The sequence below is a fragment of the Microcaecilia unicolor genome, chromosome 8 (genome assembly GCF_901765095.1).
Source record: "Microcaecilia unicolor chromosome 8, aMicUni1.1, whole genome shotgun sequence".
In the NCBI taxonomy this organism is placed as follows: domain Eukaryota; kingdom Metazoa; phylum Chordata; class Amphibia; order Gymnophiona; family Siphonopidae; genus Microcaecilia; species Microcaecilia unicolor.
The window spans coordinates 180,063,918-180,089,150 of NC_044038.1; the positions used below are offsets into that span (position 1 = coordinate 180,063,918).

At 43.4% G+C, this 25,233-nt stretch overlaps 1 protein-coding gene across 1 annotated transcript in view; it reads right to left on the bottom strand.

Annotated features, from left to right (window-relative positions):
* The window catches only part of STK10 (serine/threonine kinase 10), a 92,256-nt gene extending 78,139 nt beyond the window's left edge, over nt 1-14,117 (bottom strand). Inside the window, exon 1 of the mRNA XM_030211855.1 lies at nt 13,800-14,117. Coding sequence (XP_030067715.1) covers nt 13,800-13,955 — 156 coding nt within the window. The 5' untranslated portion in view covers nt 13,956-14,117. The remainder of the gene's footprint in view (nt 1-13,799) is intronic.
* Nucleotides 14,118-25,233: the final 11,116 nt, after the last annotated feature.

Below are 25,233 nucleotides of genomic sequence, written 5' to 3' on the forward strand. Positions count from 1 at the left end.
AAGATTCAGACTTTGCAAACACTCTGGCGACTAAACCTTGCAGTATATTGTGCATGAGCTGAGTAAACTGCTTTAGCAGAGTTTCGGGGGGGGGGGGGGGGGGGGAGAAGGGTGGAAATTCAGTTTCTTAAAAATGCCGGTATAATTGTAAATCTTCTAAACAAACAACAGTGAACATAAGATCCTTCCTCGTAGCAGCTTGTAGAGAATCACACAGGGTGGGGAAACATCAAGAGAGAAGGTGGGGTTTCCCTTTGTGGTTTTCTTTCTAAACCACACTGCAAAAGAGGAAACGTGAACAGAAAAGGGCCCCTCAGCCCACCCAGTTGTCCTGCTGTGTCACTCCAGACCCCCCCCCCCCCCTCACTGGTCATATGCCTCCCTTGCCCCCCCCCCCCCCCCCCAATATCTCCCTTCGTTGGTTATTCAGACACAAGGCACCAAATTCACCAGCACTGAAACAGAAGAATGTACAGGTGGTTGGCTGTACAGTTTTGGCATGCAGGAGGCTCCCGTCTGCACAGTATAAAGAGTTCACCAACTTTAATGTTGCCTTTGTATTTTTGAAAGAGTATCTTTAGACCTAGATTAATGTTCAAGGCAAGGCCTGGGGGCCAGTGGCAACCCCCACTGTCTTGCTGGTTTTTTTTTTTTGTGCTGCTATGCATTTCTGAATAGACAAAAGAATGCATGTGAAAATGCTTACATCCTTGCAGATGCCCCCCCCCCCCCCCCACCAAGTCTGAAGGTGGGCAGGTGGGGAAAGATTCACACACACAGTGACCAGCAGTGTCGTAGCCTTGTATGGGAAGATATTTAGCGGCTCTCCTTCAGCTCATTAGAAACCACAGTGGCCCACCTTCAATACTGCTATTCCAGGCATCCACTCTTCTCTCAGCCTCCCATGACCCCATTTTTCCCGAACTTAAAAACTTGATTTCAAAATTAGCACAGGTAGGATTTAGCTTACACATCGCTTCAAGAATCCTTCTACAGACACCTTTCTTGAAACACTAAAAAGGGCACAACCCACTCACAACATCCACTCGTCAGCCACTTCTGCTAATCGCTGTGCTGCACCAGGGAGGGGAAAATGCTGAGGTGTGAGGAGAAGTTTCCTGGTTAGTTCTCCTCAGCGGTAATCCAACTTGATAATATAAACAACCTACAATGCCAAATAGTGTTATCACACGGCTGGCACAACACTAGAAGCATGGAAAGGCGTTGTCCTTTTTAATAAAAACGAGGGAGGGGGTGTCTGAAGGGTACTTCAATACTTCACCTGTGTTAACTGCCTCCTCTCCAAAGAAAGAGGCAAAGTACAGACTTAGAGGGGTGCAGCACGAAGATAGCAATTCATAGTGGTAAAAAAAGGTTTTTAGCGTCTTCCTGCAACCAAGGTAATTGTTATCTGTTCTAATGTCAATGTTTTAAAATTATTTGTAGATTCCCCTCTACAGAACTAAGATGATTATTTCTAAGAGCCAATTACTGGCTGATAAAGATGACCTAATTAACATTCTGACCTTCTAATTAGTTTGAGGGCCTGTAAGTCAGAGATCAGGCCAGGGGTGGGTGAGAGGAAATTTAAACTCTAAATTGAGGTTTCCTGTGACTACAAGCTCCGCTCTACACCGATACTGTGGTAAACTCTAGAACAGTACCTTAACTACTAGTAATAGAGACTTTAAATGTGAAACAAAACGAACCCTATTCCTTAAACTTGTAGTAACTTAACAGGGGCATAGCCAGACTTTGGCGGGAGGGGGGTCCAGAGCCCGAGGTGAGGGGGGCACATTTTAGCTCCCCCGCCACCACCACCAACAACTTTGACCCCCTCCCCCGCCGACCCTCTCAACCCCCCCCTCCCGCTGTTGCCGTCGAGGACCTCGGCTGCCGGGGGCTGGGGTCCCCTGCCAGCAAAGGTAGGCGACGGCGGGTTGGCGGCAGGAGGGGGTCGAGAGGGTCGTCAGCAGGGGGGCCCAGGCTCCCGTAGCTACGCCACTGCTTAAGACACTGACATTACCTATTTAACTCCAAGTCTACCTTTCCCAAGTTTAAAAGCAATTTTCCAGCAAATATTCTACCAGTGAAGTTTTGCCTGCTCTGGAAGTGCTCAGCACCTCTTCTGGTCATCTTTCAAATAGACACAGGGGTTTTTAATTTTATTTTGTTTGTTTGTTGAATTTTTCTGTTCTGGCAATTCCTTCTGCAGTACAAAATAAACCTGAAAGAGGCACATGGGAAGGGTGGGAAAACCAAGAATCTAGAAAACTCTCCAACAAAGAGAGGGGACATTTCACCAAAGTGGAGTGTGAAAGGAGAATGTCTGTAATTATAAACCATGTGATAATTTAGTTCAAGGCATCGCATGCGAGGCGTGCCCTCCTCCTGTGGTTTTTTTTTTCTTTTTTAAAGGACTGGCAAATAAAGGCCTCTTTCTAAACCATTTAATTCCCTGCGCCCAGCACAGTAACATTCTTCCACCCACCTCACAAGACTCAACACTGACTCCCCAAGGAAAAGAGCCTGCTGATAAAGCCACGAACTTTCACAGCTAGTTCATATGCCCTCTCCACATTACAAGTATAAACTTTTAAAGAGTCCCTGTAAGAAAATGCAAGATTCATAAGTTTAGATTAGCGCATGTCATCAATGCGGGTCGTGAGAGAGGCCTAGTCTGTGGTCCCCATGTGTCTGCTTGTGTTAAATGGCATTTATCAAAGATCTGTGAGCAGATGTGAGCTGAATGTCACATAGCAGAAATACAGAGGCAATGTGATGGCCTTAGGAGCAGTTAAATATTATGCTGTTTCTTGCCACACAAGTTCGAGACGCTAATCAAACACAGACAAATCTGTTTCGCCCTGTCCCTCCAATGCATTTCTTCTTTTGCAACATCAAAAACATTTTGAAAATTGTACACGAGGTTTCGAACGGTAAAGAATCTAAATACGATCAAACCAAAAGCAGGGAACGTCGAAATCTCTTGCAAGGCTGTACAGTCTGCAGTTGGCATGTTTCCTTCCTACAACTGTGTAGTGGGAAGCCTCACATCTGAAAACCGGTGGCTAAAGGGGGAAATCGGGGCTGTGTAACAAGTACAAGAGGGAAGATTTCAAGTTGCTGCTTTCAGTACCAGTGCAGAGAGGCACATTCCAGGACTGCTTTCAGAGGAAAGTAATGAGGAAAATGACATTCTGGACCTCTGTGATGCAACAGTCAAAAGCACGACAGCTTTGCAGTTAGGAATGTCACCGTAAATGAACCCAGCAGTCTTTCAGCATCTGCTGCCATGTGTTTGGAAATGGCAGTGTGATTTTTTTTATTTTGGGGGGGGGGGGGGGGGGGGGGAGAGGGGATTGAGGTGGAATCCCAAAAGGGTACCAAGACTGCTGAATTCTAAATGCTGTGTTGTGGAGCTCTGAGTCTGTTTTTGTCTGTTCTCTAATCCTCTCCCTGGCATAAACTGGAAGTTGGGCAATAACTAGTCCACAGATGTTGCCCAATAGCCGGGGAGTCCCTCTTCCTCCCTATTCCCCTCCCCCCCAAAATGTTCTAATACAGGGCTTGTGAACTGAACCTGAAATCTCCAGCAGAGAATCTCCCAAACAGCAAGGCACAAGAGAGAGGGTAACTTCTTTCATGTTATGTTCACAATTCACACACAAAAAGGGTAACTCAAAGGGTTTGACTAAAAAAACAAACAAAACAAAAAAACCAATGTGCTAATATAAAACAAATGTTATGCTAAGCTACTCAAAACTCCGGCGCTGTAAAAATATTGCCAGACCAGCACAGCAAAACAACTTCCTAAAGCTCAACGCTAATAGCATACAAATACAGGTGCGTTGTAAGCGTGGAGAACTAGGAAGTTAAGGGGGAGGACTGTGCCTGGCGCATGCACTCAAAAGTTGTGCGTTAAGCATTAAGTTAAGGGGGCCTCCGAGATGTGTGTTAAGCCAAGTTCGTGTGCTTACCCAGTCAAAGTGGGGGGGGGGGGGGGGGGGGAGCCTGCACTAAGGAGTGGAGACTGGCAGGGAGGACATCAAAAGCCGCTACCCTTCCACGTACAATTCCAAATTCAAGTTGCGCAGTTACTTCTTTGTGAATAACTGGTGAGGCTCTCTTCTGGGGGGGGGGGGGGGGGGAGTAGGGGAGGAGACAGTGATGTCATTCCCCATTTTCCCTGCAGCAGAAATGTCGTGTAATATTAGCACCTGGCTGATCTGCTTGTAGTAATGGACTGTTACAGGATTCAGACACCCTAACACGAACTACAAGCTTGCGCAGGGTTTCCACTGGTAAAGGCACTCTTGTGAAGCGCGCTGTTCTCTTAGCATCGAAGGGAATACGAGATTACCTCATTTACATTCTTCTGCCTACATCGGCATGCTATTTGTGCTGTTCTTTCCCATGCTCATTGTTTCCCGCTGTGAGGACCTCGGAACATATTGCTCTGGTAAATGGGGGTGCTATTTACTACTACTACTAAACATTTCTATAGCGCTACTAGGGTTACGCAGCGCTGTACAGTTTAACAAAGAAGGACAGTCCTTGCTCAAAGGAGCTTACAATCTAAAGGACGAAATGTCAAGTTGGGGTAGTCTAGATTTCCTCAATGGAAGTATAATGGTTATGTGCCATATTTGGGTGCTAATGGTCTCTAGTGTGTTTACTTCTGAGCATGAGGCCCTAACTTTTCTACAGAAAGGGAAAAGAATCTCAGAAAGAAAACACACTCACGCTATCAGCATGCTGGGCTGCTTTAATTCAATCACAGGTCAAAGGAGACAGACTTGGGAGTAACCTAAGGAAATACTTCTTTGCAGAAAGGTTGGTGGATGTGTGAAATTGCCTCCCAGTGGAGATGGTGGAGACAAAGACTATCTGAATTCAAGAATGCTTGGGACAAGCGCTGAGGATCTCTAAGGGACAGGAAGGATGGATGGGAAGACCACATAGGCCACACAGTTTTTATCTACCTTCATTTTTCTATGTTTAACACGAGGCCAACTGCGCACTCTCCTAATCCCAGCCGTGATTCCGATAGTTTAATGGTGAACGCTGCTCTCTCAAGGGAGAATCAGTTGACAGGTTACACTAGCTGCCATCCCCCCCCCCCCACCCCCAATTATAAACTCCTTTACACTGGATGAAGACTGCCATCCATGAAGCAGTTCTGTATGGTGATAAGCAATTGTTATTAAGGTATATTATAGGGATCTCGCCAAGGGGTACCTGCTTTTAAATGAACTTATTCCAAGCTGTGGCCATTAATAAATGAAATAATATGCAGGAGCTGAATTTAATGCTATATTATAGTTAAGAAATGTGAACTGAAATGAAGCTGAAAACGGGGTCCTTTCAGAAGCGCGTTCCCAGAGCAATGCAGCTTTGACATACTAATTAAAGCACAGTCCAAGCTGACAGTTCCTAACACAGAAATCAGCAAACTTAGGCAGAGGCCAGACACATGCAGGAGTGTAATGCTGATGTGGCTTCATTGCGCATTCCTTTGCCTTGAAGAGGTTTAAGCATTGTTACCATGAAGTCACAAGTCAACAGGACAGCCCGGATGGTGAACCTTTCCTGTAGCACTAGAGGAAGCTGTGAGGAGCTGTAGCCCACCACCACCCCACAAACCTAGCTTGCACTGACCTGTAAGGAACCATCTTAGCCCCGTATCCTTTTCTAATTGTACAAACTGTAAAGATTGGAAACATAGGTACCTAGGAGATCTGGACTTATAACAGCAGCAATGCCCAATGGGGTACAGCTCAAGTTTTCCCCTGCATGAATTAGGAGATTAATATCAAAGAAACAGAACAATGAAGGCAGATAAAGACCATATGGCTGTCCAGTCTGCCCGGCTACACCACCTAATCTATCATTCCCTTAGAGACCTATGTACTTGCCCAAGCTCTCTTGAATTCAGATACCATTTTCATCTCCACCACTTCTACTGGGAGGCTGTTCCACAAATACACCAGAAGTGTTTCCTCAGGTTTACTTCTGAATCTATCCCCTTTTCACCTTCATCCTATGCCCTCTAGTTCCAGAACTTCCTTTCAATTGAAGGACTTGCTTCCTGTGCATTTATGCCGCATAGGTATTTAAGATGTCTATCATATCTCCCCTTGAAACTATCCCAAGAACTGCTTTTGCTAGACCTTTACCGATTCACACTAAACACTCTAAATTCAAGCTTCTCACCAGGCTGGAGATGCTCCATTAACAGAGGTGGTGCTAAAAGCTGCTGTCAGTCTGAAACCAGTGATGGGCTTTACACCTTAAAAGTGAGCTGCTTGGAAACAAGGGACCACTTCTTGAAAGACATCCTGAAGCAACCCTCTACTTAGTGCTCCTGAAAAAGATGCCCGTCTGTGCTAGGGAGCAGAGCCAAACATGCCAGACTGTCACTTTCATAGTGCCAGAAATCTCAAGTATTATTGTTATTGTATTATTGTTAAGGGCTTTTTAATACCAAATATGCAATCCAAATGTTGAAATTCCCAAAACAAGGTTTGTCATAAAAAATGACGATCCAAGCACGTCTCATCTTTCCCCTTTACTTCTTGAACTCCAGTTCACCTTGGTTCTACACAGGGCTTTCTCTTTCTTATGAATGTGCATTTGGATGTCAAGGAAAAACATTTTTGTACTGAACCATCACATCTTAAAGAGGAGACAGTTTCTACCTCCAGTACTGGCTTGAATGTCAGTTCTGCATCCTGCACTGTACTAACTTCTTTTTAGAGAACCAAAGCTGAGCTTCCCCAGCTCCAACGAAGGACCTCAGCTCAATCAGTGACAGTCCTGGGCTCCTTCCAGACACCTGCAATCATGGGCCTTACACATGGCCATTAGGTACCACTGTTGAGCAATGACTGAAAATGCCTCTCTAGCAACCCCAGCCCACAAGAGCTGGTCCCAGAATCCAACTCAGCAATGGAACTCAGCTATCAAGCTGGGCTCACACACAGCAGCCCCTTCAGCAAAGGGGGTAGGCAGGAAATACAACTGTTGTGCAAAGTCTGACGGAATACCTAGAACCATGGCAGCTCACTGAATACAAAATTTAAAACTACAGCCCTTTTGCCTTACTTTGCACTGACCACTACAAAAGAAGCCATTAAAAATTACATCTGCAGAGGCCCCTGGATCAAGCACAGCCCATTCCTTACCCACTTCACATCTGTAATCAAGCTACGATCATAAAACCACAGTTTATATGAACAGTGAGCAATAATTATGCCCACACCCTGCCACTAACTTATCAGTGGGGAAAGTGTTCAGAAGAGCACAGGCTGGGGCTCACAGATAAAGACACACCACTTCCCAGTGAGTGAACTAGCTCTGCAGCATCACACTTGTTTCACTTCCCATACAGAAACGTGCCATATAAATTAAAAAAGAAAAAGGGGGGGGGGACCCGATTTATTTATTGCTGCTTATATCCATCAATATCCGGAAATAGACCAGTTCGAAGTGGCTTATAAATTAGCCAGATAGTATACAATGATAGTAATTTAGGAACAGAGAGATGTTAAATTATAAGTTAGACTAGACTGCAAAGAAAATTAACTCAGCAATAACAGACTTAGACCCAATAAAGAACTATAGCTGCAATTGATTACTTAAAAAAAATAATAAATAGACCAGTTTGATGTGGTTTACAAACTAACCAGATAGTATACAATGATAGTAATTTAGAAACAGAGAGATGTTAAATTATAAGTTAGACTAGACTGCAAAGAATATTAACTCAGCAATAACAGACTTAGACCCAATAAAGAACTATATCTGCAATTGATTACTTAGGACAAAAATAAATAGCCCGGTTCGATGTGGCTTACAAATTAACCAGATAGTATGCAATGATAGATAGTAATTTAGAAACAGAGAAATGCTAAATTATAAGTTAGACTAGACTGCAAAGAAAATTAACAAAGCAATATCAGGCTTAGACCCAGTAAAGAACTATATATATCTGCAACTGATTACTTAGGACAAAAGCTTATTGAATAAGAAAGCTTTCAGAAATTTATGAAAGGATAAGTAGTTACTTATACATCTAACATCTCTCGGGATGCAGTTCCACCATTTGGTGTCCAAATGAGAGAAATCTTTAACTTATATTTGATATTCTTATAGCAAGGAAAATGCAACAGAAGATCATCTCTAGTACCTCGAATAGCATTGTCAGGGGGAAGTTCTACCATATCTAACATATAGTCGGTTGCTAGACCATAGATGATCTTATAAAGGTGCAAACTTTGAAAATGATTCTAACCTTTATGGGAAGCCAATGTAATAAGGGGTGATACCCTATCAAATCTAGAAATTCTAAAAATAAGCCTAACGGCCGTGTTCTGAGTAAAGTTTAACTAGACATTCATTTAAACAAACTTAAGTACATAGCATTACAGTAATCTAGTTGTGACAACAAAGACTGCATGAGAATGCAGAGAGTAGACCTTGGAAAGAAAGGCCTGATTCTTTTTAGTCTCCAGAGGATCTTATAAGCTTTAGTAATTACGGAGTTAACCTGATCCTCACAGGTCAGGAATTGATCTATGATGACCCCTAATATTATAAGTTTGGGCTCTAGTGGATAGGTTGTATGATTGACGGTAACACTACTGAACTCTGGTTTGCTATAAGAATTGGACACTACTAGAAATTTGGTTTTGTGTCTAATTTGAGGTGAAAAGTGGATGCCCAATTCTCCATCAAGTCCAGTATCTCTTGGATAGTATTTAAGATATTCTTAATTTGATTATTTAATGGAACATAGATGGCGACATTGTCGGCATACATAAATGACTTGAAACCCTTGGCTTCAAGGAACTGCTATAGAGGCTCCATGATAACGTTGAAGAGGATAAGTGAAACAGACGAGCCCTGAGGGATTCCACAACTAGGGGTCCGAATTGGAGAGGTATTACCAGACATTGACTTGATATGTCCTAGATTTTAGGAAGCCCTCAAACTATTCATAAACAGCATCGCATATACCCATGTTATCTAATAAAGTTAGTAGTATTTTGTGATCAATGACACTCAACATAAATTGTAGAATGGTAATTTTCTTTCCAGTGCTCACTAGTCCTAAAATTTGATTTAAGTGTGGTGAGCAAGTTTCTGTGCTATAGGTGGGCCTAAATCCAGATTGTGAGTTATGTAGCAAGGAAATGTGGCAAGTAAGCCATTAAGTTGTTTAGCTACTAGACCCTCCAGTATTTTCATGAACAAGAAAATTGATGCAATTGGTCTATAATTTGTTAGATCATTGACCTTGGGAAGAGGGTTTTTAGGAATGGGTGTCAGGATAACGTTGCCATTTTCTATAGGGAAAATGCTGTTAGTGAATATGTAGGCTATGTAGCTATGAAAGTGGTCGATGAATGAGTTAGGGCATTTGATAAAACGTAATTTGGGCATATATCTAAAGTACAGTAAGAACGAGAATATTTGTACAAGAATGAGATGGAATGCTGAAATGGGACCAAATTCTATTTGCTTTGATAGTCTCATGTGATGTCATCAAGGTATCTTTCAATATCAATTATGGGATTTGAATTGTCTAAACCTTTCCTTATCTTTGTGATTTTTTTACTCAAAATATTGAGCAAGGTTCATACTGTTGCTTCGTTCTTTGAATGCTGATGGACCCCATTTTCCCTGTAAAGTTAAAAACTGTGAAGGTACTTTGTTTACAATCCCATATTAACTAACATTAAATGACTCACACACTTTAGTAAATATAAAGCATCTAACCACCGTTTTCATCACTGAAATTTAACCAAAAGCAAATCGAACAGTTTCAGAAGACACTCAGATTCACTGTAAGGTTCAAATTCTGCTTCTCGCTGTGACCTCAAGCACCTCACTAACTGTCCATTGTTTCAGTTACCAACTTAAATTTTAAACTTTTGGGGGATGGGGCTTAAAAACCACACACCTTCCACAGGAAAAGTCAAGAAACAAAGCAAAGGTGGAAGTGGAAATAAACCAAATAACCAAGGCAAACCACAGATAAACAGCGTCCAAAACTTTATTTGCAAGTGGTAAACCTGACCCAAAGAAAAGGCCCAACATGGCCTCAGGGTTTGAATCATAAAACATGTAGAACAAAAGGACTCAATATCACTTGTTAAATTTAACAGACGGCTCATGATGCTAGCAGATGTGCTCTCTCCACAAGTGGTATCATCAAGAGTTATGTCTCCCCTCTCCATGTGGTTCTCTACACGCTATAGATGCAAACTTAAGATCTTGGTATTGACCCATACTGCTTCTTATGACAGGTCTCTCCCCCCCCCCTCCATCTCTTGCTAAATTGGTACAGTTATGTGTGCATTAAGGTCTGCCTGGAATCATAAGTATGTGATACCGGTATTGTCTCAAGCCCACCGGGAAGTCACACGTGTTGGGGCATTTTTTCTTTTTTAACTTAGAATCCAGACTGTGGAGGAGTAGCTTAGTGGTTAGTACAGCGGACTTTAATCCTGGGGAAATGGGTTCGATTCCCACTGCAGCTCCTTGTGACTCTGGGCAAGTCACTTAACCCTCTATTGCCCCAGGTACAAATAAGTACCTGCATATAGTATGTAAACTGCTTTGAATGTAGTTGCAAAAACCACAGAAAGGCAGTACATCAAGTCCCTTTCCCCTTCCTAACAGCTTAAGTGGTTTCTTTACTGCTGCTTTTGGGGAAGTTGATTCAAGGAGGAAAAGGTCATTTTTCTGTCTTGGGTACCTGTATCTAGTTTGGATGCTCTTGGATGTGTGTTTTATCCTGTCTTATTATCTTATCTCCCCTCGGTCATCTATTCTCCAAGCTGAAAAGATCTAACCTCTTTAGCATTTCCTCATACGAGAGGACTACTACTACTATAAATCACTTCTATAGCGCTACCAGTCGTACGCAGCACTTTACAATTGAACATGAAGAAGAAAGACAGTCCCTGCTCAAAAGAGCTTACAATCTAAATCAGGACAAACAGACAGGACCAAAAAGGATAAGGGAAGGACAGACAGGAGGACACATAAGGATAAGATAAAAGTTACAAGTCAGAAGTTGAAAGCAGCATCAAACAGGTAGGCCTTTAGCCCGGATTTGAAGGCAGCCAGGGATGGAGCTAGACGTAATGGCTCAGGAAGCCTATTCCAAGCAATAGGTGCGGCGAGATAGAAGGAGCGGAGTCTGGAGTTAGCGATGGAGGAGAAGGGCGAAGGGCGCAACTAGGAGAGATTTGCCTAGTGAACGGAGTTCAAGGGAAGGAGTGTAGGGAGAGATGAGGGTGGAGAGGTAGTGAGGGGCTGCAGAGTGAATGCACTTATAGGTCAATAAGAGGAGCTTGAATTGTATACGGAAACGGATAGCGAGCCAGTGAAGTGATTTCAGGAGAGGGCTGATATGGGCATAAAGACTTTGGCGAAATATTAGTCGTGCTGCAGTTTTGAACAGATTGAAGAGGACAGAGATGGCTGAGTGGAAGACCTGAGAGAAGCAAGTTACAGTAGTCTAAGCGAGAGGTGACGAGAGTGTGGATGAGGGTTTTGATAGCGTGTTCAGAAAGGAAAGGGCGAATTCTGGCGATGTTATAAAGGAAGAAACGACAGGTTTTAGCAATCTGTTGAATATGGGCTGAGAAGGAGAGGGAGGAGTCAAAGATGACCCCAAGGTTGCAAGCAGACAAGACAGGAAGAATGAGCGTGTTGTCGACAGAAATAGAGAATGGGGGAAGGGGAGAGGTTGGTTTAGGAGGGAAGATTGTATTGTAAGCCACATTGAGCCTGCAAAAAGGTGGGAAAATGTGGGATACAAATGCAATAAATAAATAAAGACAAGGAGTTCAGTTTTGGACATATTGAGTTTCAGGTGGTGGTGAAACATCCAGGCAGCAATGTCAGAGAGGCAGGCAGATACCTTGGACTGGATTTCTGCCGAGATTACTGGTGTGGAGAGGTAGATCTGGGAGTCATCAGCATAAAGGTGATACTGAAAGCCGTGTGATGAGATCAAAACACCAAGGGAGGAAGTACAGATGGAGAAAAGGAGAGGTCCTAGAACAGATCCTTGAGGTACACCCACTGAAAGCGTGGTAGAGGAAGAGGAGGAACCACCAGAGTATACACTAAAAGTACGCTGTGAGAGATAAGAGAACCAGGAGAGAGCAGAATTCCGAAATCCAAGTGAGGACAGCGTGTCAAGGAGTAGGCTGTGATCAACAGCATCAAAGGCAGCAAAAAGATCGAGAAGGAGGAGGATAGAGTAGAGCCCTTTGGATTTAGCCAGGAATAGATAATTGGAGACTTTAGTAAGTGCTGTTTCAGTTGAATGAAGGGGACGAAATCCAGCTTGGAGTGGATCAAGAATAGGTTGAGAAGAAAGAAAGTCAAGGCAGCGACAGTGGACAGCACGTTCTAGTAACTTGGATAAGAAAGGAAGGAGGGAGATGGGGCAATAGTTGGAAGGAGAGGTAGGATCCAGAGAAGGTTTTTTTGAGGAGTGGGGTGACTTCCCCTTTATCATTTTGGTCGCTCTTCTTTGACCCTTTTCTAATTCCTTATATATCTGTTTTAAGATACTGCACCCATAATTGAATACTCGAGGTGAGGTTGCACAATGGAACGATAAATACTAAAGAATATTATAAATTTCTCTCTACCATCACTTTCCTTATAATTCCTAGCATCTAGTTTGCTTTTTTTGCTGTCACCAGACACTGAGCAGAAGATTTCAGTATATCGTTCATAATGGGATCAGAAAATGTAACCCTGGTCTTATCAATTCTTTGAGAAGTAGCTCTAAGTTAACTTTGGAATATCATTCAATCAAAAATTTGAAGTTAAAGTCAGTTTGGGAATGCTCTTTTGTTTATCAAAGCACTAAAATGTTGAATAATTCTGTTAAAATATGACAGATTACTTCATAGCTACAGTTTTGTAAAGCCTTACAAATTCATGTTTTCATTATCTTGATTTTTATTGTCTTTTCTCTCTTGTGGCTATAACACAGATTGTAACTTTCACTGTAAATGTGATTTCCTTCAAATCAGAAGTGACTATTAGAGGTGTATTTTCAAAGCACTCAGACTTACAAAGTTATATAATAATTTATGGAACTTTGTAAGTGTAAGTGCTTTGAAACAGCCCCATTGTGTAACCTGCTTAGCATCTTTGCTTAAAGATGGAATACAAACGATGTGAACAGAATAGAATTTTTTTTCTTGGGTGCTGACCCCTCCCCTTACAGGTGGTCCCTAGCATCAGGTAACTCTGATTCGCATTATTCTTCCCAATGTGCATCACTTTGCATTTGTCCGCATTAAATTTCATCTGCCATTAGGATGCCCAGTCTTCCACTTTCTTAAGGTCTTCTTACAATTTTTCACAAACCCCGTGTGTTTTAACAACTTGGATTAGTTTTGAGCTGTCTTCCAACTTAAGACACCCCCCTCGGTTTTTTTAGGGCCCTCATGCTCCCCTTTGGTTTTATCAAACATTAAAAAAAGAAATGGTAAACTTTCGACATGTAAATAAAAAAACAAGATTAAGCGCCACAATAACTACCAGCAAATCAACCTCAGGCTGGGAAGAGGGAAATGAGGTGCAAATTCGCGATCTGAGAACATCATCAAACTAGAAGAAGGGAAAGAGGGGGAGGCGGAGGCGGCAGCAGAGAGCAGGGACCGGGAGGTCTGACAAGAAGCTGCAGGACCAGTCCAAGGAGGACAGAGGCCCACGGATGCACCGCACCCCTCTCCCCCACCCTGCCCTCACCGTACCTTGTACACTTTGCCAAAGGCGCCGTCTCCCAGCTCTCCGATGATCTCCCAAACTTCATTGGGGTCCAAGTCCCGCCGCACGTGCTCATATTCCCGGGTCCTCCGCTTCTCAGCAGTGGAGAAGCGCAAGATGCGCCGGAAATTGGCGAAAGCCATGGGTCCCACACCGGACAACCACCCCCTCGCCTGCCGCTCCGGCGCTCCCCGAACGACCCGCAACACGCGGAGTCTCTCGCCCGAACAACTCACTTCCACCTGCGTTTAGCGCAGCCTGCCTGAGCCTTCCCTGCACCGCCCACACGACGCCACAAGCCACGGCCGGAGCCGCCCTCACGACGCCACAAGCCACGCCCAGGATCATCCACACACAGCACGCCCAATCCCTGACCAACGAGCGCCACAAACCACACCTACTTTCTTATGCTCAGCGAGCCATAAGCACGCCCAGTACCGCCCACACTGACTCACAAACACCGCCCAATCCGTGACCTCCCCCCATTCTGAACAGCACAAGCCACGCCCTGCACTCGCCTACAGGGCCATATAACCAGACTAATGCCATGAGGCGCGCCCAGTACAGCCCACATAGAGGCACAAACCCGCCCTGCACTGACAGAGCGCCCAAGCCACGCCCACTCCCTCTTTAATTGCAATTCAACCCAGCCTGAGATTTTATAGCAGAAAACAGCATGAACCTATCTAGTCCATTCTACGTGCTGAAGCCAGTGGGTGGAGCTTTACGCCATATTGAGTGACCCTAGTAAACATTCACCGATGCTGTTCAAAACAAATAGGAAACTTGTGAGGTGTATATTGCTTTAGTAAACCCTCCTTGCTTCTCACTGTTAGGAGGAGATGGGGGTGGTTTGGGGAATTTTCCAGAGGTCTATGAAAGAGGCGAGGCGAGGGGGGGGTTTATATTCAAAATGTTTGTTATCAGTGTTCCAGAGAGCTTGTTTTGTTAGCAGTGCTGTCTTCTGGATTTCACTGTTGCAGTATATGCCTTTGTTTGCTTATGATGACAAAAATATTTCTATATAAAAATAATAGCAACCGCTTAGGCCTACCTACGTTTGATTTTTTTTTTTTTTTTTTTTTTTTGACAGCTTGGAAATCACTAAACCAGCATAAAAATTATTGTAGCTGGTAAAATAAAACATGGAAAAGAAAATAAGATGATACCTTTTTTATTGGACATAACTTAATACAATAAAAAAGGTATCATCTTATTTTCTTTTCCATGTTTTATTTTATTTGATTTCTATTGATAACCTTAAGAGTGGACTAATACAGCTACCACACTCCTCTACTTGTAGCTGGTAGAAATAGTAGTAATAAACTGTATTTTTTGTGCTCATAGAATGGCCACATTTCAGTGAAGATATCCTGTTTCCTGATGGATTTAACTTAACTGTTATAAATTGCATTGAGAAGCCTGATGATACTCTTAACTGCTCTGTAACTCAATTTTTGTTGTTGTTGTTTGTTTTTTTAATTCCTGGGGGTTGGGGCCTGTGGCATCAGCCACTATCCTGCAGCTGCTGCGAGTGTTCTGGAGCGGCGGACTTGTTTTTGGATCCACAGAAGTCCCCGCAACTCGGCTCCAAGGCACAGGCAGAAAGCCATGGCCTTTCTTAAAGATGCCTCATACAAAATACAAGCCTCTTGCAGCTCCAAAAACAAGTTTGCCACTCCAGCAGGACCGCAACTCGCATGGCCTTCAGCCACGGGCACCAATAGGAGTTTCATCACCCCTTAGAGGTTTAAAAAATAATAATTTACTACTTCTACTTATTTCTATAGCGCTACAAAACATACGCAGCGCTGTACACCATACACAAAAGACAGTCCCTGCTCAAAGAGCTTACAATCTAGATAATTTAACCTCAAGTGACAGTTCTGTATATATCCATAAGCTGATAGCTTGCTTGTTTAGGGTACACCAATATTGTGGTTGTGCAGGGGACATGGCGTTGTCTCTTTTCTTAAAGCCTCCTTGACCCAATCCCTCTGGTTCTTCAAAACGCCACAGCCCCCCCCCCCCCCCCCCCCCCACTGCTTTGAATAAATGTTCCACCACAGAGAGCTACAAGCCCCACCTAACCCCTCCTAGTCATTGATTTAGCACAAGCCCCGCCCCTGTCTAATCCCCACTAATAGAGAAGCCCCAACTGAACTCAAGCACTACCATAAACCCCACCCTTTCCATCCACCCAGTCTTCACTGATAAATTGCCAGTGCCAGATGCTGAGACATGGCTGGGCTGTTCTAGTGCCTGGTACACAGCAGGAAGGGGTGGGAATTGCATGCCATTATCTTCACTGAATGCAGATTTCTCTCATGCACATGCATTAAGGATATCCTGAAAACCTGGCCCTTGGTGGAGCTGAAGGACTAGGGAGTCTGGCCCTGGAGGCACCCCACCCAGGGCAAGATGCACTAAAGACTCGTTAAAGCCCTTTCCTTACCAATTCCCTTAGCGAATCGGTAAGGAACAGGCATGCATCAAGGAATAGGAATGCAAATGAGCTGCTCGTTACAGCTCACTTGCATTCTCTATTCCATCGTTAAACAGGCGGCCGGTCGAGCATGCACAGAGCAGCCAAGCATTATGCTGGCTGCTCTGCGCATGCCAAGGACGTCCTTTATGGACGTCCTTCACTATATATTTAAAAAAAAAATGATGAGCTGTGCCGTCCTTCACCCCCCCCCCCCCGAGATCGCTGCCACTCCCCCCTCCCGCCTGCATTGAAATGACAGCTTCCCGCAGCCCTAGCCTCCCCGCCATCCGCCACCCCCCCTGAGGTCGTCGCCGCCTCCCTCTTCCACCGGGCCGGGCCCTCACAGCGCCTCTCGCCTCCGTGTGAAGGCGCTGCAGCAAGCAGCAGCTGATCGCTTCTCTGCGGACTTCCCTCCCTAGCCCACCCTCGTCTGACGTAAGGGCCCAGCCGGTGGCGGAGGATGGCGGGGAGGCCGGGGCTGCGGGAAGCTGTCATTTTAATGCAGGGGGGAGGACATCCATAAATATCCATAGGAGTGGAGGAGTGGCCTAGTGGTTAGGGTGGTGGACTTTGGTCCTGGGGAACTGAGTTCGATTCCCACTTCAGGCACAGGCAGCTCCTTGTGACTCTGGGCAAGTCACTTAACCCTCCATTGCCCCATGTAAGCCGCATTGAGCCTGCCATGAGTGGGAAAGCACAGGGTACAAATGTAACAAAAATAAATACATAAAAAATATAGTGAAGGACATCCATAAAGGACGTCCATAGGCGCAGCTCATCTTTTATATATATATATAGTGAAGCCCCAACAACAGGTACAGACCTCTCATTAGATTTTCCAACGTTAAGGCAATCGGAAAAGGTTAGTGCATCTCATTACAATAGGGTTTCTACACAATTTGCTCATTTGCATTCCGTTTTCGTTAGCTGCTACCGTCATCGGAAAAAGGCTCGGAGAAGCCTTTAGTGCATGCCAGGGTTTACTACTTGCTCGTTAAGTTTAGTGCATCTAGCCCCAGTCAGGTTTTCAGGATATCCACAATGAATATGCAATGGATCCCAGCTAAGGACTGTTGCTACAATAACTGAGCTGAGAGGGGGAAGTAGATACATACATTGATGGAGTCAGATCCCAGACCCAAATGTGAATGAGCTGAAGTATAAAAGGAGGAAACTGTGGAGCAAAGAATGTGTGCTTAGAATGAGCCATCTTTCAGTATAAGAATGTCTCATGCATAACTGGTACAACCACTGCTATTTCAGATGAGCAATCATGACCTCACAGGACACGGTCACAGTTAAAATATGTATTGCAACCTCATTGCAAATATCCCATAGGCACCTCACTGCCAGCTCTGTCTTCTTGCATTCCTAAACATTTTGCAAGCATCTTGTTTTAGCTGACACAGATAAGGATCTGTTCCTGCTGGTTGACAGGTTGGACTAAGATGCTGTCAAACAAGAGAAGGGCTTTGAGTGTTGAAGGTTGGTTTGTATTCTGATTTTAATAAAGTGAGGTACAAGGTAGCTTAACTTCAAAACTGCTCCCTGCATGAAATCTGTATGCTATATATGGTACAGCTGTAGGGAGAGAGAGATTTGCAGCAATATAACAAAAATATATACACACATCAATAATGCTAAAGTTTTAGCTGTGTATGTCTGCCCTTTTACGACACTTGCTGTTGTCATAGGTATGATATGAAAGCATGCAACATGCAGATATGTGCAAAAAAAAAAAAGTGGTTAGTTTTGGCAAAACTACTAACCTACAACAAAATTTAGGGAAAATACCAAAATAAATAGTATCTCTTTCAAATTAATATTACTAAGGTAACTAGATAACATTAAAGAAAGTTTAAACAAGAACAGTGATAAATATGATTGTAAATTAAGACATTTTTAAAAAGTGCTCAGTTCACACATCAGTCATGATAAAAATGACTGGCTGAGTAGAGAACCATCATCACACTCCAGCGTTCTGAAAACCGCAGTGCGTCCAAGTGGGCAAGTCAACATAAGTTAAAAGACCGGGTGTTATAGAGAATATAATTTCAAGGCAGAAAACATTATGTCAACCATCAGATAACGCTCAAGTGGTCATACATTCAATAGGATTTTGTTAGTTGTTAAATCTAATGATATAGTTCATCAGCAGTATCCCAATCATTGTATCTTGTTGGCATAATCTAACAGCAAAACTGCCTTAGTTCACTTTGCCCATTTAACACTATGCTAGTGCTTATCTGAGTGATCTTAGAACATTATTGAAAAACGCTGGTCCGTGCGAGGTGAGGACAACACTCAGTCTACACTGTTTATCCCCATAACCATAGTGAATTGTAAAAAAAAAAAAAGAAAAAAAAAGAAAAAAAAGATATGAACTCATAGTTCAACGCTCCCAATGTTGAACTCTCATATCCTCGACTCAAGCTGAGTTTTGATATATTTCTTCAGGAGGAAATATCGCAAACGGGAACTCTTAAAGACTTAAACAGAATGGTTAGCTTTAGCTCTTTGGACAATATGTAAATTATGGAATGCTTTGCCCACTGAACTTTGTTCAATACAAAATATGGACCAGCTTACAAAAAGCATTGAAAACTCATTTATTTCTTCAGGCTTTTGGTTTCTCTGATGTATGATATTATTTTAATACCCTGTAAATTTTAATCTGCTGTATGTTTTAATTTTAGAGTAACAGTAATTTTTGTGTAGTTTGTTGTGTAAAGAAATAATTTTTATTGTTGTCCTTTTACATTTTGTATGTGATTTATTTCCCATTTAGACTTTTATAGATATAGCGAGTTATAAGTTTTATTATTATTATTACGTCTGATGTAAAGCAAATACTGCACTCCACAGTAAGATCATCCATCATGCCAACAGCTAAACATGGTACTAGCAGAGCGATGTTGTGGGGCTACTTTACTGCCTCAGGACCTGGAAAACCAGCTGTGATTGAAAGAACCATGAATTCTGCACTGTACCAGAAAATTCTTAAGATGAGGTGCTTTCAGAACTAATTTTAAACCAGATACTTTTCATTTAAAGAGCTTTTATTAATTCAGAAAGTTTACAATCAGTTTCCAACTTGTGGAAATGTATGTCACTTTGCTTTCAAAGTCATATTGAATATAAATTACAGTACATTACACCCTAACTGTATTCTTCCAAAATTTCCCATTTTTACATTTTAAACAGCCAAAGTTTTGTGCTTAACCAATGATTCAAAAATGTATTTTGTGCACACTGTAACATAGCATGTCACCATAATTACAGAGGAACAACCAAAAATCTACCCTGTTTCTTGTGACAACCCCTATTTAAGACACATGTAGGCTTGGAACTCCTGTCCAACAACCAGCTGGCAAAGGTCAAAGGTGCGCTTCTGAAAGCCACTGTTCAAAGATTACAGATCAGGCTGCATCATCATTGAAAATACTGGGCTTTTTGAAAATCACTAGCTACTGGCGAATCAACAAGGCTGATTCTCCATGAGAAGAGCAATATGGAGGCCATTATTTCAAAAAATATTTTAAGTTGGGGGCAGCTGAGTGGTGTAGGTGATGATGGGCTGCTCACTGGCACAGTTTCAAACTCAAGGGAAAGGGGATGGGACCCAATATATCACCTTTCTGTAGAGCCTCCCTCTAGTTAGCAAAGGCAGCCGAGAACAAAGCCCAAAATGACGTGTATTGTATTTAAGAAAACCCAGCACTGAAGTGATATGATAAAAGCTGCGTTTCTTTTACAGAGATGCCAGATGACTTAAAACTCTATGCTACATCATATCAGTATAACACAGGTCCTGCATGAACCCTGAAGGACAATGCAAAAAACCTTATCCATATTGTATCTCACAGGGATCTACGAAAATATTAGTGATGGGATAAGGAAACAGCAAAACCTGCTTTGAATTCATCAGATGTTTGCCATGTCTTTTTTCTTAAGATTTCCTTAAACAAGAGCTCATGTCAGTTGAACTGATGTATTCCTCACGATTCACCGAGTGTAAGATGTACGGCACAACTCTAAGGGTTCCTTTTACTAAGCGGTGTTAAGCCCATTGTGGGTTTACCGCTCGCTATAACGGAAGTACCGCCAGCGGTACTTCCCACCCCTACCGTGACATCATTTCTGACGCTAAAATACATTTTTGTAGCGCCAGACTGTACCCGGTGGTAATCAGGCAGTGTCGCGCACTGCCTGGTTACCGTGGGGTTAGCGTGGGTGGCGGTAAGGGCTCCCCCCTGAAATGGCTGCGTGGCAAGTGCTTTACTTGCCACCCGGCCATTTCCTGCAGGAAAGCAAGACCTTTCCTTTTACTAGCTGCGGTAAAAGGGGGCCTTGGAACGCCTGTAAAACACACACTGATGCTGGCGCCGGCCCCCTTTTGCCACAGCTTGGTAAAAAAGGTGCCCTAAATGTACAAAGCTAAGACTTGCAAGGCAAGCGATGGTGTTTAGCAAGAGGAACAAACTGATGGAAGCAGGAGTTTCTTGGGAAATATTTCCAGGAAGCCAGACTACTTGTTTTTAACTCTCCTGATATCTGTTAGTAAAACCAATTAGGTGTAATGAAACACAAAAAAAAAAAAAAATTCTGCACAGCAATACGGTTGTGATGCTTTAAAAATAATTGTTGATGCTTGCCTTAACTGAAAAAACAAAGGTGTAGGGGCAGGACCAGGAACCTTCCACAATAAATAAAACCCTGAGGGTGCGAGATTGTGGCTAAAAAAATCTGGTCAATTAGAAATCCACACAAAAGTCAACAATGAACTAGCATAAACACCCATCCCCATGTGATCAGTCACTCACTCTTGCATGGCGTTTCTCTCCCTGCTCCACCAACTGCACATACAGTTTTACAGGCGAGTTCTTTATCTGCATAGAATTTAAAATTAGATTCCATCTAGATTCTGCGACTCTTGAAGCAGGCGTTTCTCACTGAAACACACATCTGCGTCGAGTCCAATCATTTGCTCCTGTGAAATCCTTTTGGTGGATACTTGAGTCAGTTCGTTTGCTACTGTGACTCTCTGCCTTTGAATGGAGGTTTATGCTAGTTCATTGTTGACTTTTGTGTGGATTTCTAATAAATTTAGCCATAATCTCGGACCCTCTGGGTTTTCTTGGTGGAAGGTTCCTGGTCAGCCCCTGCTCCTTTGTTTTTTTGAGGTTTTTTTTCCCAGTTTCGTCCCTTTGCAGGGTTTTCTCTCTGTTTATTTCTATTTGATGATTGCCTTATGACAGTGGTTCCCAAACCTGGTATTGGAGGTACCCCACCCATTCCAGTTTTCAGGATACCCACAATGAATATTCATGAGAGAGATTAACATGCACTGCCTCCACTGCATTGCAGATCTATCTCATGAATAGACTGAAAACCTGAGTGGTTGAGGTGCCTCCAGGACCAGGTTTGGGAACCACTGCCTTAAGACAAGTGAACTTTGAACCATATTTCATTATCAGAAGTAAAAAAAAAAAAGCTCTAATTCAGTCCTAAAATAACGGTACTAAATATTTACACTGCATGTAATTTACTCTTTATAAATGGTAGGACCTATTATATTTTTCTTCATTCTACGTTCTACTTCAGTCATTGGCTTTTACTTCTGTAAAAGTTTACCTTGTCTCTCTCAGATTGTCTTACAGCAATATCACCCTGCCTGCCCAGAAGTGGTTACATTAGGGAGCTGTTCTCTAATAGGTTTCTGATGCTGGGTCATGCTTTTGGGCTGAAAAGCCTTAAGTGAGTAGTACAATATAGGGGGCCTTTCTGTGCACAAAAGAGGAACGGGTCTGGGGATGACAGCTTCTGATGATCTTAAGGCAATGAAACAGGTGGATAAGGGGACAGTAAGGTACACAGGCAGAGGAATAGCCAGCAGGAAAAGCAGGTGATACTACCTCTGTACAACTCTGTAGCGAGGTCTCGGTTGAAGTGCTGTGTACAATTTTGGAGACCACACTTTCAAAAGCATATAAACAGCATGGAAACGATCCAGAAGGCAGCTACTAAAATGGTTGGCAATCTTCATAGTTAAATGTGTGGCTATGACTTAAAGATCAGGGATGGGAAGAATTTATGGAAATATTTCAATGCACATAAAGAAACCTCTTTGAATGGAATGAGGGGGGTCAGGTCAAAGGGGATTTTTTTGTTTTGTTTTTTTAATGGCAAGGGTAGTGGATACATGGAACATCCTTCCAGTGGAGGTGACAGTGATGGAGTCAAGGACAGTAAGTGAACTGAAGAAAGCATTGGAGAAGTATAGAAGATATCCGAAGAAGGGACTGTAGACCTTATGGTCAGTATGTTTGGGCAGACAGGTTAGACTATAGGGTCTTTATCTGCCATAATTCTTTGTTTCTATGAGCAGCACGACTCCCTTTAAATTTATCACCTCCATATATCACTGCAAGCACCTTTGTGAAAGAAGCCATCAAACCTTTTTAAAGGTAATACCTACGTCTAAAGTACAACTAGACAGAAAAGAGAAGTTTCTTTTTGTCTTCTTCATGTAACTGTCAGGAGAATCAGAAAGAAAACAACCAAGACCTTAATGAGTGAGTGCGAGAGTGTGTGTGTGTGTTGGGTGGGGGGGGGGGGGGGGGGGGGGGGAGATTGTCAGTGATTAGACCCCAGGGCCATTGATTCAACTTGCCAGGAAGGGGGAGGGAGTTCTACGCTAACCCTGTCACACATACTGAGGGGATACACCGTTATTCTCTTTGTGTATACCAAGATTGTCATGATAAATTTTGGACTACTGCTGGTCATTTTCAAGACCTCGAGATGTTTTTAATTGTAGAAGTACAACATTTGTTTTAGGATTCCTTTAAATAAGACTCCTGAGGCAGGCACTCTCTGACAAAACACGGTGCCGTGTCGAGTCCTGTACGCAGTTTTTGCAAGAAGAGAATTTTGACCATTAAAGTATTATCGTTCAAGTTCCTTTGTTTGCTGAGCCTTATTCCGCTTCCCACTTCGTTTTTCTGCTCTACTATTCTCATTGTGAGATTCTAGTGTTCAGCCGCTACATGTTCTCTTCGACATATCAAAAAGAATATTGGAGGAGAAAGACTTACGACTCCATTTAACATTTGATGCAGAACCCTCTACTGGAGAGATTCTTATTACTAACAAACCTAATCTGCATATTCAGCAATCTTCTAATCAGAGGCCTGTTTTTTCTCCTTCTGCTCCTTTTAGCTTCCGGACTAATCAGAACCACAAAATATAGTGACCTGGGCTTTTCTTCCTATTTTTATCATTTTCAATGGCAAGTCAGACTGCAGTGCTGTATGAAACCCAGTAGGAGGCACCACTGAGTCATGGCTGAAACTCCTTATGCTCAGAAGTCCACATTGCTCCAGGTGATCTGAGGAACGAGACACCTGACTTGAAAATGAAACACTGGGGCCCAGATGCACTAAACATTTTTCATCGTTAAATGAGCCCTTAAGGAAGAATTTCCTATCCTTTCCCTGCACTAAAGCCTATTTTTCGAAGGCAGTAGCAGCTAACGAAACTGGAATGCAAATGAGAAACTACCATTGAAATGTAGACAATTCGGAATGCACTAACCATACCGACGATAGCAACGATTCACTTACCGCCAGAAATTTAACGTCAGCTCAGACCTGTCGTTAAAGCCTGAGCTGTCATCTCCCCACTGCCCCCTGCACCATGAAAAACCAAATTGCTGGCATGTTTTAAAAGAAAAGTGGCTCCCTGCTTCCCTGTGCCTAAAATAAAAAAAGAAACTAAATTAAAAAAGGATCGGGAGGAGGCAAAGGCGCTCATCAGCAGCGTCCTGTATGGACGGCCTGGCCTTGCCTTGCTTGCCCCCCCCCCCCCCCTCCGAAGTCCCCACTGCTCCGTTTGTGAAATAAAAGCTTTTAAAAATGAAACCTTTGCAGTTGCTGGGCTCCCCCTCCCTTCCTGTGTGTCTCTTCTTTAGTGAGCAATGCTCCGCCTCCTGCCCTCCTCCACCTCCATGCCCCGCCCCCCCCCCCCCGATTTCATCCCCGCCGCTCCCCCCCCCCACCAGACCCCCCTCCACCATAATGGCCGGTGCAGCGCCTCTCACCTATGTTTGAAGGCACTGCACAGGATGGATCAGCTATTCTTCAGTTCTGTCTCCTCCGATGTCTCCTTCTTCTTCCTGTGTCCGCCCTCCTCTGACGTCAGTTATCTACGTAGATAGCTGACGTCAGAGGAGGGCGGACACAGGAAGAAAAAGGAGACATCGGAGGAGACAGAAGAGCTGAAGAATAGCTGATCCATCCTGTGCAGCGCCTTCAAACATAGGTGAGAGGCGCTGCACCAGCCATTATGGTGGAGGGGGGGTCCGGTGGGGGGGGGGGGGGAGCAAGGCAAGGCCGTCCATACAGGACGCTGCTAATGAGCGCCTTTGCCCCCTCCCGATCCTTTAATGTTTGTGGAGACATGCAGGGGAAAGTGGGGAGCCACGTGTTTGTGTTTTCTTTTTTTTCTTACATTTCTGGCATGCGCAGAGCAGCCAGCATAACGCTTGGCTGCTTTGCGCATGCTTTATGAGCCGATTACCGACGGGGATTAGTGCATCGTTCTTTACAATACCGCACCAAACTTTTTGGGGCTATGTTTTTGGAGCATGCTTCGTTATTTCAGATTCGGTAAAGGTTTTTACGTTTCTGATTTTTTTACGTTTGCTTGATGCATCTACCCCTAAGTGAGAAGCCTATCTGCTGTCCCTCAGTGACACTTCTCTATACATTTTGGACCCCCTGGTGGGAAAGAATTATCTACCCTACAAATTGTTGACCATGGTGGGTAAGGTGAATTATTAGTACAGGAAACGAAAAATGCCACCACATCCTAGAAGAAAATAAACAATATCTCTTTCTAACTCAAACACTGCAGGGTTGGTTTGTATTTTT